Genomic DNA, 12,832 nt, shown 5'->3' on the forward strand with positions numbered 1-12,832 from the left:
TCGCTCCTATTAGTTTTAGCGCAATAAAATATAACTTATAGCCTTCTTCGATAAATAGGCTATCTAACACTGAAAGAATTTTTCAAATCGGACCAGTAGTTCCTGAGATTAGTGCGTTTAAATAAGCCCTTTCAAATAATTTCCCCCCGTTTTTTCCACACTTTCCTCTATTTCTTCGCTCCTATTAGTATTAGCGTGATAAAATATAGCCTATAGCCTTCCTCGATAAATGGGCTATCTAACACTGAAAGAATTTTTCAAATCGGACCAGTAGTTCCTGAGATTAGCGCGTTCAAACAAACAAACAAACACAAACTCTTTCCAATTATAATATTAGTATAGATAATTTCAGTGCAATGCAATTAATGAAGCCGTGGGCGTCATCTAGTAGCAGTCGTCGTCAAAATATTATATAGTCTGTATAAATTTTAGTGTTTTATTTAATGAAATAAGCAAGGGCGTCGCCAGGGGGGGGCAGGGAGGGGCAGCTGCCCTCCCCTAGAGACTCTAAAAAACGTTGCCAAATATAATGCAAAAGCAACGACCACTATAATATTAAAATCTGGTAATAGATGTAAGGCTCGTAGTACAAGTGAAAAGTTTCATGTGCTGTCGACTTTACCTACAATTCATACCTACTTTTCTCATTTATAGAGAGTGAGTAAAGTATGAATTGTAGACTGTAGTAGGTAAAGTCAACTTGCCCCCCCCTGCGCCATCGGCTGGCGACGCCCTTGGAAATAAGGGGACAAACGAGCAAACAGGTCACCTGATGGAAAGCAACTTCCGTCGTCCATGGACACTCGCAACATCAGAAGAGCTGCAGCAGGTGCGTTGTCGGCCTTTTAAGAGGGAATAGGGAAGGGTAAGGAAGGGAATAGGGAAGGGTAGGGAAGGGAATAGGGTAGGAGATTGTTTTAAATTAAATCTCGTCACAAAGCTCCTTTTAAGTAGGTAAATGAACAATATATTTTTATCGCTGTTTCAGTTAAGATCGCGCAGGTACTTAAGGTAAGCGGTTGGCAGTATTCCAGCGGTAGTTAAGCATCTGACACATTAATTACATGGTGCCCCATAGTCGGCCATAAACTTTAAAAATTGCCGACAGAGCACAGTTAAAATGAATAATGCAGTAAACAGGGTAAAATATTTAGTATAGCAATTTTCATGCGTGGATCTTTTTTCATGGTTTCGGTGGCGGAGTGGTGGTTAGTAACGTTATAGTTACGCAGGAGCCTTTTTAAGGCCATATCAGAGCGGTCATGCGTACAAGCGTTCTGCGTTCGCATTTTGTGTTCGAGCGGTCAGTCACAAAGAAGGAATTCTGACGCGGTCAGAACGCCTCCTGTGTGAGTATCTCTAAATAACGTATTACGTAATACAACACAAAGAACTCAAAATTGACCGTTTGAACGCTTGACCGCGTGACCACTCTCTGTCTCATAGGTCCCTTAGGGCTGAGACACATAAACACGATACGATGTCGTGTCCTACCACGATGCGCCGTCGTTCCACGATGCGACGTCGCGTCGTGGGAATCTACGACGAGCATCGTAAAAAACTACGTCGCGACATCGTAACGTGCCCCGATACACGGCACGACGCCGTCGATACATTGTCGATTGTCGCAGTTAATTTCGAGAAATGGACCGCACTAGACGCGTCTTGCTTCTTAACAACAGTATAATGCATCATGATGAGATGTCGCGACGTAGTTTTGTACGATGCTCGTCGTAGATTCCCACGACGCGACGCCGCATCGTGATTCGTGGTACGACACGACGTCGTATCGTGTTTATGTGTCCCGGCCCTTAGTGCTTAAGTGTATGCGCAGTGCTCAAAGCGTTCTATGTTTTGTGATCGATATGATCAAGCGTAAGACGTCGGTCATGTCCATTCGACGTATTGATCCCCTTGCATATCATATTATTGTGAAACAAAAACATCATTTTTTAAAACGTGGAAATTGAGCTCACGACCCGGACTCAAGAACCTCGCAACTTCTACTAATATTCTAAAAGTAAATTTGTTTGTCACGAAAGAAAAAATACTCAAAATTATACACCCTTAGGGGCTAAAGAAGGAATCATCGTTTCCGTCCCAGGAGTAGTAGTAGTCCACTAAAAGTTGCAGGACCAACCTAGTTTAAATGTGAAGTCGATCGGAAATTCCACCGTCAATCCTGTTATCACAAAGTACGCCGGCGACAAAAAATGGAACAGCCATTACAGACTGACCGATACTTTAAAACGCAATTTTTACAACGGCTTCACTATTATTTTACCCCTCGCGGGATCCTTACTCCAACGGTATAGGGACGACTCTCATAGAAACTCCGAAGTGAGCGAAGTGTAAAGGCGTATTTCACACCGCGTCAGAGCTGTCGGCGAGGTAAAATTAATCGGCCATAACCTGCGAAATATTGCTTTTGGAATATACCGGGCACCTTCAATAAGCTTAGTTTGATTTAAAAAAACTTTTAATGTAACGATAAATGTTGACTAAGGATTTGGATCTGCACGAAACTGCACTCAGTTTTGAACGGGGTTTCTATGCAATACAACGTCATGGTTTCGCTAGGTTTCAAAGGATATGAAACGAGCAAGAATTTTAAAGATGTTGGAGTCATTTAGAGGCCAAAATCGTCATAATGTGAAGTCAAATCAGTGTAATAACTGATAAATGAAAACACACAGCGAGTGCCAAAAAAAACTGTAGCACTGAAAGAAACAGCGTAGCACACGTAGCGTTCGTTTTAACTGCTACGAGTATAATATTACCGCGGGGAAACGAAATCAGCAAACTTAGCACGTGGCCAAGAACGTTTCATTTCAGACGTTGTATAATATATCTTGCCGTTCTCCGAAACTTCGATAGTGATGCAGTATTGTAAGGCTAATTATTGTGGGTTCCGCCACAGGTTGAATCAATTTCGCTTATTCTTTTTTTATTGTTTGTTAATGTCGGAGGAAGGTTGTTACGAAAAAAAGGCAAAGTGAACAGTTCAGCGTTAAGAGTTCCCGGCAGAAAAAAGTGTAACCTTATAGATAGGTAATTATCTATAAGTTGTACACTAGATATAAATTTCTTTATCTCCCAGGATCCAAAGTATCACTTTTAGTTTTTATAATCAACTAATAATAATTTTATAATGTGTGAGTTAAATATAAAATACCTACGTCATAATATCTAGATTCTAGAGTTTTCTCTCTTGGTCATTGGTGTCAGGTTATGTTATGCATTACATTTTAAAATATAATAATATTTTTAAGAGAAAACTGGCAATATTTTATACCTCAAGTTCAATGAACTGCAAAAATTAATTAAAAGTTTCTACTTTAAAATTGTTACAGCTTAATATTTTATGCAGAGATTTATAAAGCTGTGAAGAAAAGAAGTAATTTTTATTGTAAAAATATTTTACTTAATTGAAAATTGTACGTTTAGTATAAAATGTTATGTAATGCAATTTTTTATTAACACGCGATTATTAGCTTGGGTTTTATGCATGTTAAGATGCGCTTACACGAGGTAATAATTATCGGCGACACAAATAGACCGATCTGGAGCAATTAGTGGAGCAGTATGGAGCAATTTCAATAAATTGCGGCAATTATTTCAGCGATATTGCTTCTTACTACTGATACGAATTGACGAATATCCAATGGGCTTGGAAATTCCGGGCAAAAAATATTTGTTCCTATACCGTTCGCACTTGCGTCTTGCTTCCGAGCAACAATGTCGTCCATAACGAGCGAATACTGAAATGCTCGTGTAGAACAGTATTGCCTAGTTGATGAAGTTGCACCATATCGCTCAATATTGTATTACGAAATATTGATTCTTGTTGCCGTTGCCGCAAATTGCTTGATGTAGTCGCGACGTCATAGTTGACGAGTATTGACTGGAATTGAGCAATTTTAGTTGCCCGTATAAGCGCACCTTAACAGAAGCTTTGAGCACGATTTTTAAGCTACCTCCAATAGTCTAATTAATGCGAAAGTTATGTATGCAAATACCCGCTGCCATTTAAATAAATTGTTACATAACAATTGCCTGTGAGCTCGCTGTTCTGCAGTGTAGCGGCCAAACCGCTTGTTCGCGCGGATGATATAAATCCAGCCTAAGGAACAATAAAATCGCTAATATGTAAATACAGATAAGCGATATTTGTCACACTTATATGAGTATGCCGATAAAAGTTTGTATTGGGTAGCATGAGTTCGCTCGATGCATAAATTTTGTGGATCGGATCAGGAGCCGTGACCTCACATATAGTTCAGTATTTGGCCCGATCCGGTCTCTCTTTACGAACTAATTTTCTTTAATACACAGTCAATGAATAGAGTCATTACTCATTAGCCAAGTTGAATTACCAAGTATGATTTCGAAGTTCAATGAATTTTTTTATGGGATTTGGCACAACAACGCAGTACTTATTATTGTTGTTGTGGTTCCGAAAGTATTTCTAAATATAAATATTTTATAAGTAAATAACTAGTTCAGTTAACGTGAAAAGTATATATAATTACATCTATAAATATTGCATATTAAGTAATGATAGTTGTAAGAATGTATAATAATAATAAAAACCGGCCAAGTGCGTGTCGGGCCACGCGCAATATAGGGTTCCGTAGAACAGCTAGTTTTTAAAAATGTTTGTATGGTCAATGAATTTTATAATATGAGTAAAACACGTTAAATAAATAAACATTAATAACGTGCTTTACTAACAAGATGATATCAGTTACTTTACGAGTAAAAGGAATTTGAACGAAAAGTTCCTTTATACTTCACTGAATACATTTTTTTAGTTGATCGACTATTACTCAATAGCTTATGAAGTCTTCTTAGCCGTGATAGTTTTTCTTCTAAAGTTAGCATATTTCCTACTCCTGTGAATTTTTTCACATTTTCAGAAAAAAACCGTTTAGCTGGTAGAAGGGGGGGACACTGGACTCTAACGATTTTTCCACTTTAAAACTTAATATTTCACAAATGGATCCCTAAATCATAAAACGATCTATGAATACCCATAAATTTAAAAAAAAACCTATCTAAAGACACCCCACACGATGGGGTGTTTGCGAAAAATAAATTCATCCCCGCTTGATGTGTGACTTTTACCATAAAAACATGTATTTTTTTAAAGATTTTATGTACCATTTTGTCGGCATCATTAATATATTGTGTATTCATGCCAAATTACAGCTTAGTAGGTCCTATAGTCTCTGAGCAAAACCGCGGTCAGACAGATGGACTGACGGACAGACAGACAGACAGACGGACAGACCGAAACTATAAGGGTTCTTTGTTGTCTACGGAACCCTAAAATAGATAATATTATATTATAGTCTTTTCTGTCCCACTGTTAAGCGAAGGCCTTACTGTGCCAAGTGGAAGAGGAACAGACCATGGGAAAAGTAGCCTTGGCTAGTCTCGCTGGTATATCAAATAGTAGTGCCATCTCCTATCCAGGTCACAGAATAGATAATAGTACAAGTATCAACGTACTAAAAATTGACCACTTAAAGGCTTGTGAAGCTTACATTTACAGCTTTAAAAATCTATCTGATAAATTAAAGTGCTACATACGATTGACGACGGTGTTCTGTAAATATTTTTGTAAGAATATAAAATATACGTGGGAGAGCCCTGCTTCGGCACGAATGGGCCGGCTCGACCGGAGAAATACCACGTTCTCACAGAAAACCGGAGGGAAACAGCGCTTGCGCTGTGTTTCGACGAGTGAGTGAGTTTACCGGAGGCCCAATCCCCTACCCTATTCCCTTCCCTACCCTCCCCTATTCCCTTCCCTTCCCATCCCTACCCTTCCCTATTACCCTATTCCCTCTTAAAAGGCCGGCAACGCACCTACAGCTCTTCTGATGCTGCAAGTGTCCATGGACGACGGAAGTTGCTTTCCATCAGGTGACCCGTTTGCTCATTTGCCCTCTTATCTCATAAAAAAAAAATATCATAATTTTGTACGTAAAGAATACCAATTTTATTTATTTATTCTTACGCTACGCGTGGCTCGGTTTCAGGGCTTATTTATTTTATAGGGTAACTCATACAAAGTGTGATATATTTCTAGCTGTCTCAGGTGAAACATAGAGGAAATCTGAATATCAATTTCTTCAGTGGGAAGTTATGATGATATAAATATTCACCGAGTCCCCTTGTTTCTGAAGTGCGCGACACCAGAAATTTATAGTTGGCCTTGATATAAATTATAGTACCGAGCCTACTACGCAGTAATAAAACTGTCCATAAAATGTTAGTAAATATAGGGAAAAGTCAAGCGATATATCAAAAGTGATTCTTGCTTGCATAAATTTGACGTGATTTGGACGATATTGATGTTTTTGCTAAGTTTGATGATATAATAATATATTAACTCGAAATCGGGCAAGTAGATTCATTATAAAATGTCGCTAAGAAAACTAATACGAATATCCGTCCCTATAACGTCCGGGGCGTTGAAGTTCATAATAAATTTGAAAATTTAAATATAGTCATACGATCTGCACTACCTGTGGGAATGTTTATTTTTCAGTAATTATTATTTTCCTTTAAAAAACCAATGGCTATCGAACTTATAAACTGGGGCTAACAGTTTATAAGAAGATCCAATTATTTATTTTTTTAATTCTATACCCCTAAAGTGATAAGAAATTTTAACACAATGTTAATTTAATAGGAAATAGGAACACCTTTGCGTGGGCGAGGCGACTGAAAAAACCTAGTTAAGTATGAAGCCTGCCTTCTAGAAATTAGTCGGATTAAACCTTAGTTGAATCTGCCATTCGACCCTGCTCCGCGGCTTGTGAAAACCTATCTAAAAATTATCAGAAGCTTTTTTGTGAAACTTTATTCAAACTAATAATTTAATTTGCACAAAATATGTTTACCCCTTATTTAAACGTAAATAATAACCCCCTACTGGCCCCTTATTACTCAAAAATTTTTTTTTCTCCTAGAGTGGGTATTTTAATTAGTATAGAAGTTATTGGACACGTAATTAAAGATGAAATGAAACAAGACAACGTGACAGAAAAAAATAATAAAAAGCCGAAAAAATGATTTGTTGCGCGAAAAATCTTTTCTGGGTTTATAGTAAATCTGAAGATGTAGCAGGTAAACAAATGAAGAAACACAAACTTTTTACTAAATGTTATTATTAGTAACACAAACTTTTACTAATTATCATTAGTAGCCATGCGATAGTCAATCGAACATAATATAATTGAGTACGATAAAAGCTCCTCATTAGTACGACTGACTAAGCATTTCTCGCGAAAGTGCCGCGAGAATGCAAACTAGGGCCAAACAACCCTCAGTAGTCCGCCCGAGGCCCGCGAGGACGGATGTGGGGGCTTCGACCAACTTCGTGTTACGTCACGACAGTGATTTAGTGTCAATTCGTAAAAATGGTGAAGCATACAAACTGTAACCTTCCATGTGTCGCTGCACTGTGGCTTTTGGTATGCTGTAGAGGTAAGTTGACTGTATGTATACTTGAATTGAATGACCAAAGTCGCAACTGAAGACGTGAGTGGAAGAATCAGATAACTAACTTTTTATAACATTAAAGGACAATTACTCATTTTTCCATGTAAATTATACAAACCTTGTAACTTACAGCTACTTTATCAGCTGGCTAATTATTGATCTGTCTATATAATTATTGATCTGTCTATCTATATTTTAATACGCAAGCGAAAAACTTTGTATCCCTTTTGACGAAAAATGCGGAAATGTAGGCGAATGAAATTTTGCACAGTTATAGTTTATATGGTGAAGGAGGGCATAGAGCTTATATTATTTTGAAATTATGCTTTTATCACACATTTTTTTAACAAATAAAACATTATAATAATAATAATAATAATAATAATAGCTCCGGTTTTCGGTGACGGTGGCCGGTTTCATTGAAACCAGGCCAGCTACGCAGGAGTAATTTTTATAGTGACCAAGTGTGTGCGCAGTACACAAGAGCACTCTCTATTCCTTTACTCTCATAACCCAGTGGGACGGACGACCGATACGACTGGCGAGAGATCAGGCGCAGGACCGACTTTTTACATGCCCATCCGACGCATGGATCATCTTACTTGTCAGACAATCAGGTGATCAGCCTGCATTGTCCTAACCAAACTTGGAAATAACATGTTTCCAACGCGGGAATCGAACCCACGACCTCCGAGTCAAGAGCCGCGCTCTATACCACTAGACCACGGAGGCGTTATTACACACATAATAAAACATTACACACACTACAATAAGCACACTCAAGAAGATGACAGATTTTTGAGCGACAAACCTATTTGCTTTTTTAACTGTTTGCTTATTTAACTGTTTAACTGTCTTTTTTATATTTAAATTTAGTTGTCATATAGTTTTTCTCATTCTGCCGATGTTGAAAAGCTAAAATACCTACACAAATATACAAAATCATCTCGTGTTAAGAACATGGTCGGGCGAAGCCGGGAGAGCACTAGAGAGAACATTAAGACATTATTCTGCAAAGTAATTTAAATTCGAAAATGGAAATATAATAGTCCATTATTTTGCTTTCGTCCATGCTACTAACTTTAAAAAGATTTTATCGCGGCCTTAATAAAAGTTTCCAAGTTTTTACATTTTAACATTGTACACTGTATTTTCGCGCTGAAATTAAACCAACGCTTTCAGTCACGGCACACTAAAGTAATATTTTTCATACTTCAAACTTCTTTGTAGTTCTCAAAGTTCTGCGAATAAGTAGTTACATAAATTATAACATTATCCAGCCACGTAAAGTGAGACAGCGGCAGCGAAAAGCGATATAATTATTTTTTTATTATTTTGAAGAAAAGAAGAAGCATTAATGGATTTAGTATTACTTAAAATGTATTTTAATTATTATTTCAGCCGTAATAAGTCTAAGGGACCTATCAGACAGAGAGCGGTCACGCGGTCAAGCGTTGAAGCGGTCAGTTTTGTGTTCTTTGTGTTGTATTACGTTATTATATAGAGATACTCACACAGGGGGCGTTCTGACCGCGTCAGAATTCCTCCTGTGTGACTGACCGCTCGAACGCTAGAACGCTTGAACGCGTGACCGCTATCGATCTGATAGTTTGTTTTAATAAAATAAGGGGGCAAACGAGCAAACGGGTCACCTGATGGAACAAGCTCTCTTCTTGAAGGTTTGCAGGTCGTATTGGTTCGGAAAAACTGCTGGTGACAGTTCGTTCCAGAGTTTTATAGTGCGTAGGTCCCTGAACGTTGGATCGTAAAGGTCACAGCACACATACCAACCCAGAGACGCCTGATTAAAGTTGAGGCGTTACGGTGACTGACTTTCGAGTATCACCACTTATCAATTTGTGCTGTGACCTTTAGTGCTAGTTTAGATATAGCGGATACCGCGCGTTTCCCGTGCAGAAACTAAGCGCTTAAATGTGAACGTTGCAATACAATGCCTATTATAATAAACTGCGAGCGGTTAAAACGCATGGGTTGATTTCAGCTTTATGCCGCCTCCCCACATAGGCAAGCGTATTCGCCAACGCGCTTGCGTATGTGGAGTGTCGGCATAAACTACCACTTAGGCTTCAGTCTTGAAATCAGCTATACATTGGAACTTGCCTCTACCGCGCCGCTGCCGCCCCGCTGCCCGCTGATTTCGAGACTGAAGCCTTAACCCCGGCCCAGAAACAACAGGAAGCGCGTGGTTTCTGCTATGTCTGAACTAGCTCTAAAAGTTGGTGCCTCGAAGCATTTTATGTTTGTTTTAACCTACGAATGATAAAAACTAAGGAAAAGTAACTCCGTCAAAAAACCTACTTACCTTAGGTTCAATACATTTGCAATATTTAGGTGACCTTGAGCGGTACTAGGCTGACGTTACATGACAGATCAAAAGGAACCAAATTTAAAACGGTAATAGTATGGGAGTTACGATTCCTTAGTTTTTATTATTCGTAGGTTTTAACTATGATATCCACAATCTTTATAATTATATAAAAAATTCAAAAGTGTGTCTGTCTGTCTGTTACCTTTTCACGCTTCAACCACTGAACCGATTGTGATGAATTTTTGTATGGAGATTGGAGATACTCTAAGTTCTGATAAGGGCATAGGATACTTTTCATTCTAGAAAAAGGCACGGTTCCCAAGCGAAAAATGAACTTCTGCACAAGGGAGTTGTGGGCATCAACTAGTTATGTTATATTTAGAGAAGTTTACGTTCAAAATAATTGCTTCACAAAGAGCTTTCCTTATTTAATTAAGCACAAAGTAAGACTATCTTTATACTAGCTTATGAAGTTGTACAGCTTAAGTAAGTCCGAGCTTTGCACTAAGTCTATCCGACTTTTACTGCTTTCAGGTCTTTACGTTAATTGAAATAATTACAATTTATTTAGCTAATATTAAGCTAAGCGTTGTTAAATTTAGGTAATTTAATATGTAAGAAATAAAGATATTATGTTGTTTAACCACAAAATATTATATGGCTATTTCTAGCTGTAAACTCTATTTTTATTGAGAGGGCGACTAAACCCCAAAAATCAAACATCGACCTTCTCTCTTCACACTCACCCCCGTCTTTTATATGCCAGGTGAAAAAGAACGACGCGGAATCATCGCCGAGTTAATATTTTCTCAATAACTCGATAAATATACAACATTTTAAAAATCCGCTAGGTCGATCTCTCAACGATATAATTTTATACAATGTGTTAAAATATTAACTTAGTTCAATGCATGGTTATGGCAATAAATGAAAAATTCGTGAAAATTAGATGCATCTTTGTGATTTTTTTCTATCGAGAAAATTTTGAGATATCGTGTTTTTTCTCAGATCGAATTCTCGGAAATATAATGTAGTATCTAATTTTAGAAAATGAAACAATTCGGGGCTTATTTTCAAGTATAAAAATGAATTATAAAATCGACACTTTAGGGTTAGTCGCCCCCTTAATTTTGAGATAAACATAAAGTTGAAATTTTACAACGTACATGATACGAGTATATAATACATAACAATATTTTAATTAGAAGCACTGTTGACGCCCACTACATCTTTCTATATTTGGGATAATGTGAATTGAAATTGAAAAGTTGAGTTGACCGATTGTGTGATGTTTTCGAATTACCATTTGCGTTTTCAAAATCGCAGGTATCCTTACTAATATTATAATTTAGCCTTATATTATTTGGCCTAATATTATAAACACGAAAGTGTGTCTGTGTGTCCTTCTGTCTATCTGTCTGTCCGTTACCTCTTCATGTGAAAACCACTGAATCAACTTTACTGAAATTTGATATGGAAATGGTTGGAGTCCCGAGAAAGGACAGATACTTTTTATCCCGAAAAATGTACGGTTCCCGCGCGATAAACGAATTTTGGCGCAACTAGTCACCTATAAAGTACAGAAACTATGCCACCATTCATAACAACAGAGATAAATGAATTGAATACGTTAGTGGAACCAGGTAACAGTCAACAGTTAAAAATTGGGTTTTTTTTTTGCATAAATGGAGGCTGTAGGGCCGTAAAATTATTTGAAATACAAAAATTGTGGATTTTATGTGTAGATATTGATATATCTACAGCCAGATGATGAAGTAGGTAAGTTACAAGGTATTTGAAAAAATATTTTTAAATTATAGAGGTATTATAATGGAAAAAATGTATTTATAATAATTGTCCTTATGTTACAAAATGTTACTTATTTGGTTCTTCTACTCACATCTTCAGTTACTAAAAGAATAATATGATGAAATACCTTGTGCACCTGTCAAAGATAATGCCAGCCAGTAAAAGTGTAATCAAGCGAGAGGACCGGCTTTTAGTTGATTACCTCACGTAGATAGGAACATATTTTCCTTTTAGGGTATCTAATTTTCAGACCTCGGATCTCGGATAGACTTATAAGAGTATAGGTACTGCGTTTACAAACTAGTAGAAAAAATTCACGCGTAGCTTCCAAATGACCTTAAACTCCAAAATCGTACTTCAACAAACGCTTTACACAGTATTTACTTTAGTGATGAGTACAGACTACAGACTGTCAAGAAAGTGAATAAATTAAAAAGTGGCAAGATCGTAGTGTCATCCCTTTCAAATCAATATATGAAAAAAGGGATGACACTACGATGTTGCCACTTTATATTAAAATTGATTCTGTATGAAATCTTGCTTGTGACAGACTTTATACAAAACCATAAGTTTTAATGAAATGTAGTACAAATATAGTAGATGATTGCTTGGTTATATTAATTGTGGACTAGATGACTGCGGGGGAGATCTAGATGTTGCGCCAAATTTCTTATCGCGCGGGAACCGTAAATTTTTCGGGATAAAAAGTATTTTTGTCCTTTTTCGGGACTCAAAGTATCTCCATACCCTATTTCAGCAAAATCGGTTCAGTGGTTTGGGCGTGAAGAGGTAACAAACAAATAGACAGACAGACACACTTTCGCAATTATAATATTAGTATGGATAGATTGCAAATTAGCTTCGAAAGAAGATTTCTTTATTTGAATGTTTGTACAAGTAATATACTGCGTGAGATAGTGGGGTTGTAATTTATACAGTATCGCGACAGTTCAGGCGGCGGCCGGGGAACCCCCGAGCTCAGCGCGCGGGGAACACCCGAGCTCAGCGGACAGGACAAGCGTATCGAGTTCCGTTAATCGGTGCATCGACTATCGACTTTACCCGCGTCAAAGTCAATATGTAACTCTTTGACTTCTTTACACCGCTCGAATTTTCAATAATGTTAGTACTTTAACACAAAAGTTACAAGTCGAGTTTCTTTATAAATAGACCATACCC

The 12,832-nt window shown here is 37.5% G+C and overlaps 1 protein-coding gene across 1 annotated transcript in view; it reads left to right on the forward strand.

The window, feature by feature from the left end:
- Positions 1-7,363: 7,363 nt before the first annotated feature.
- The window catches only part of LOC121728955, a 51,236-nt gene continuing 45,767 nt past the window's right edge, over positions 7,364-12,832 (forward strand). The window contains exon 1 of the mRNA XM_042117312.1: positions 7,364-7,500. Coding sequence (XP_041973246.1) covers positions 7,434-7,500 — 67 coding nt within the window. The 5' untranslated portion in view covers positions 7,364-7,433. The remainder of the gene's footprint in view (positions 7,501-12,832) is intronic.

This window comes from Aricia agestis, chromosome 7, assembly GCF_905147365.1.
Source record: "Aricia agestis chromosome 7, ilAriAges1.1, whole genome shotgun sequence".
In the NCBI taxonomy this organism is placed as follows: Eukaryota; Metazoa; Arthropoda; class Insecta; order Lepidoptera; family Lycaenidae; genus Aricia; species Aricia agestis.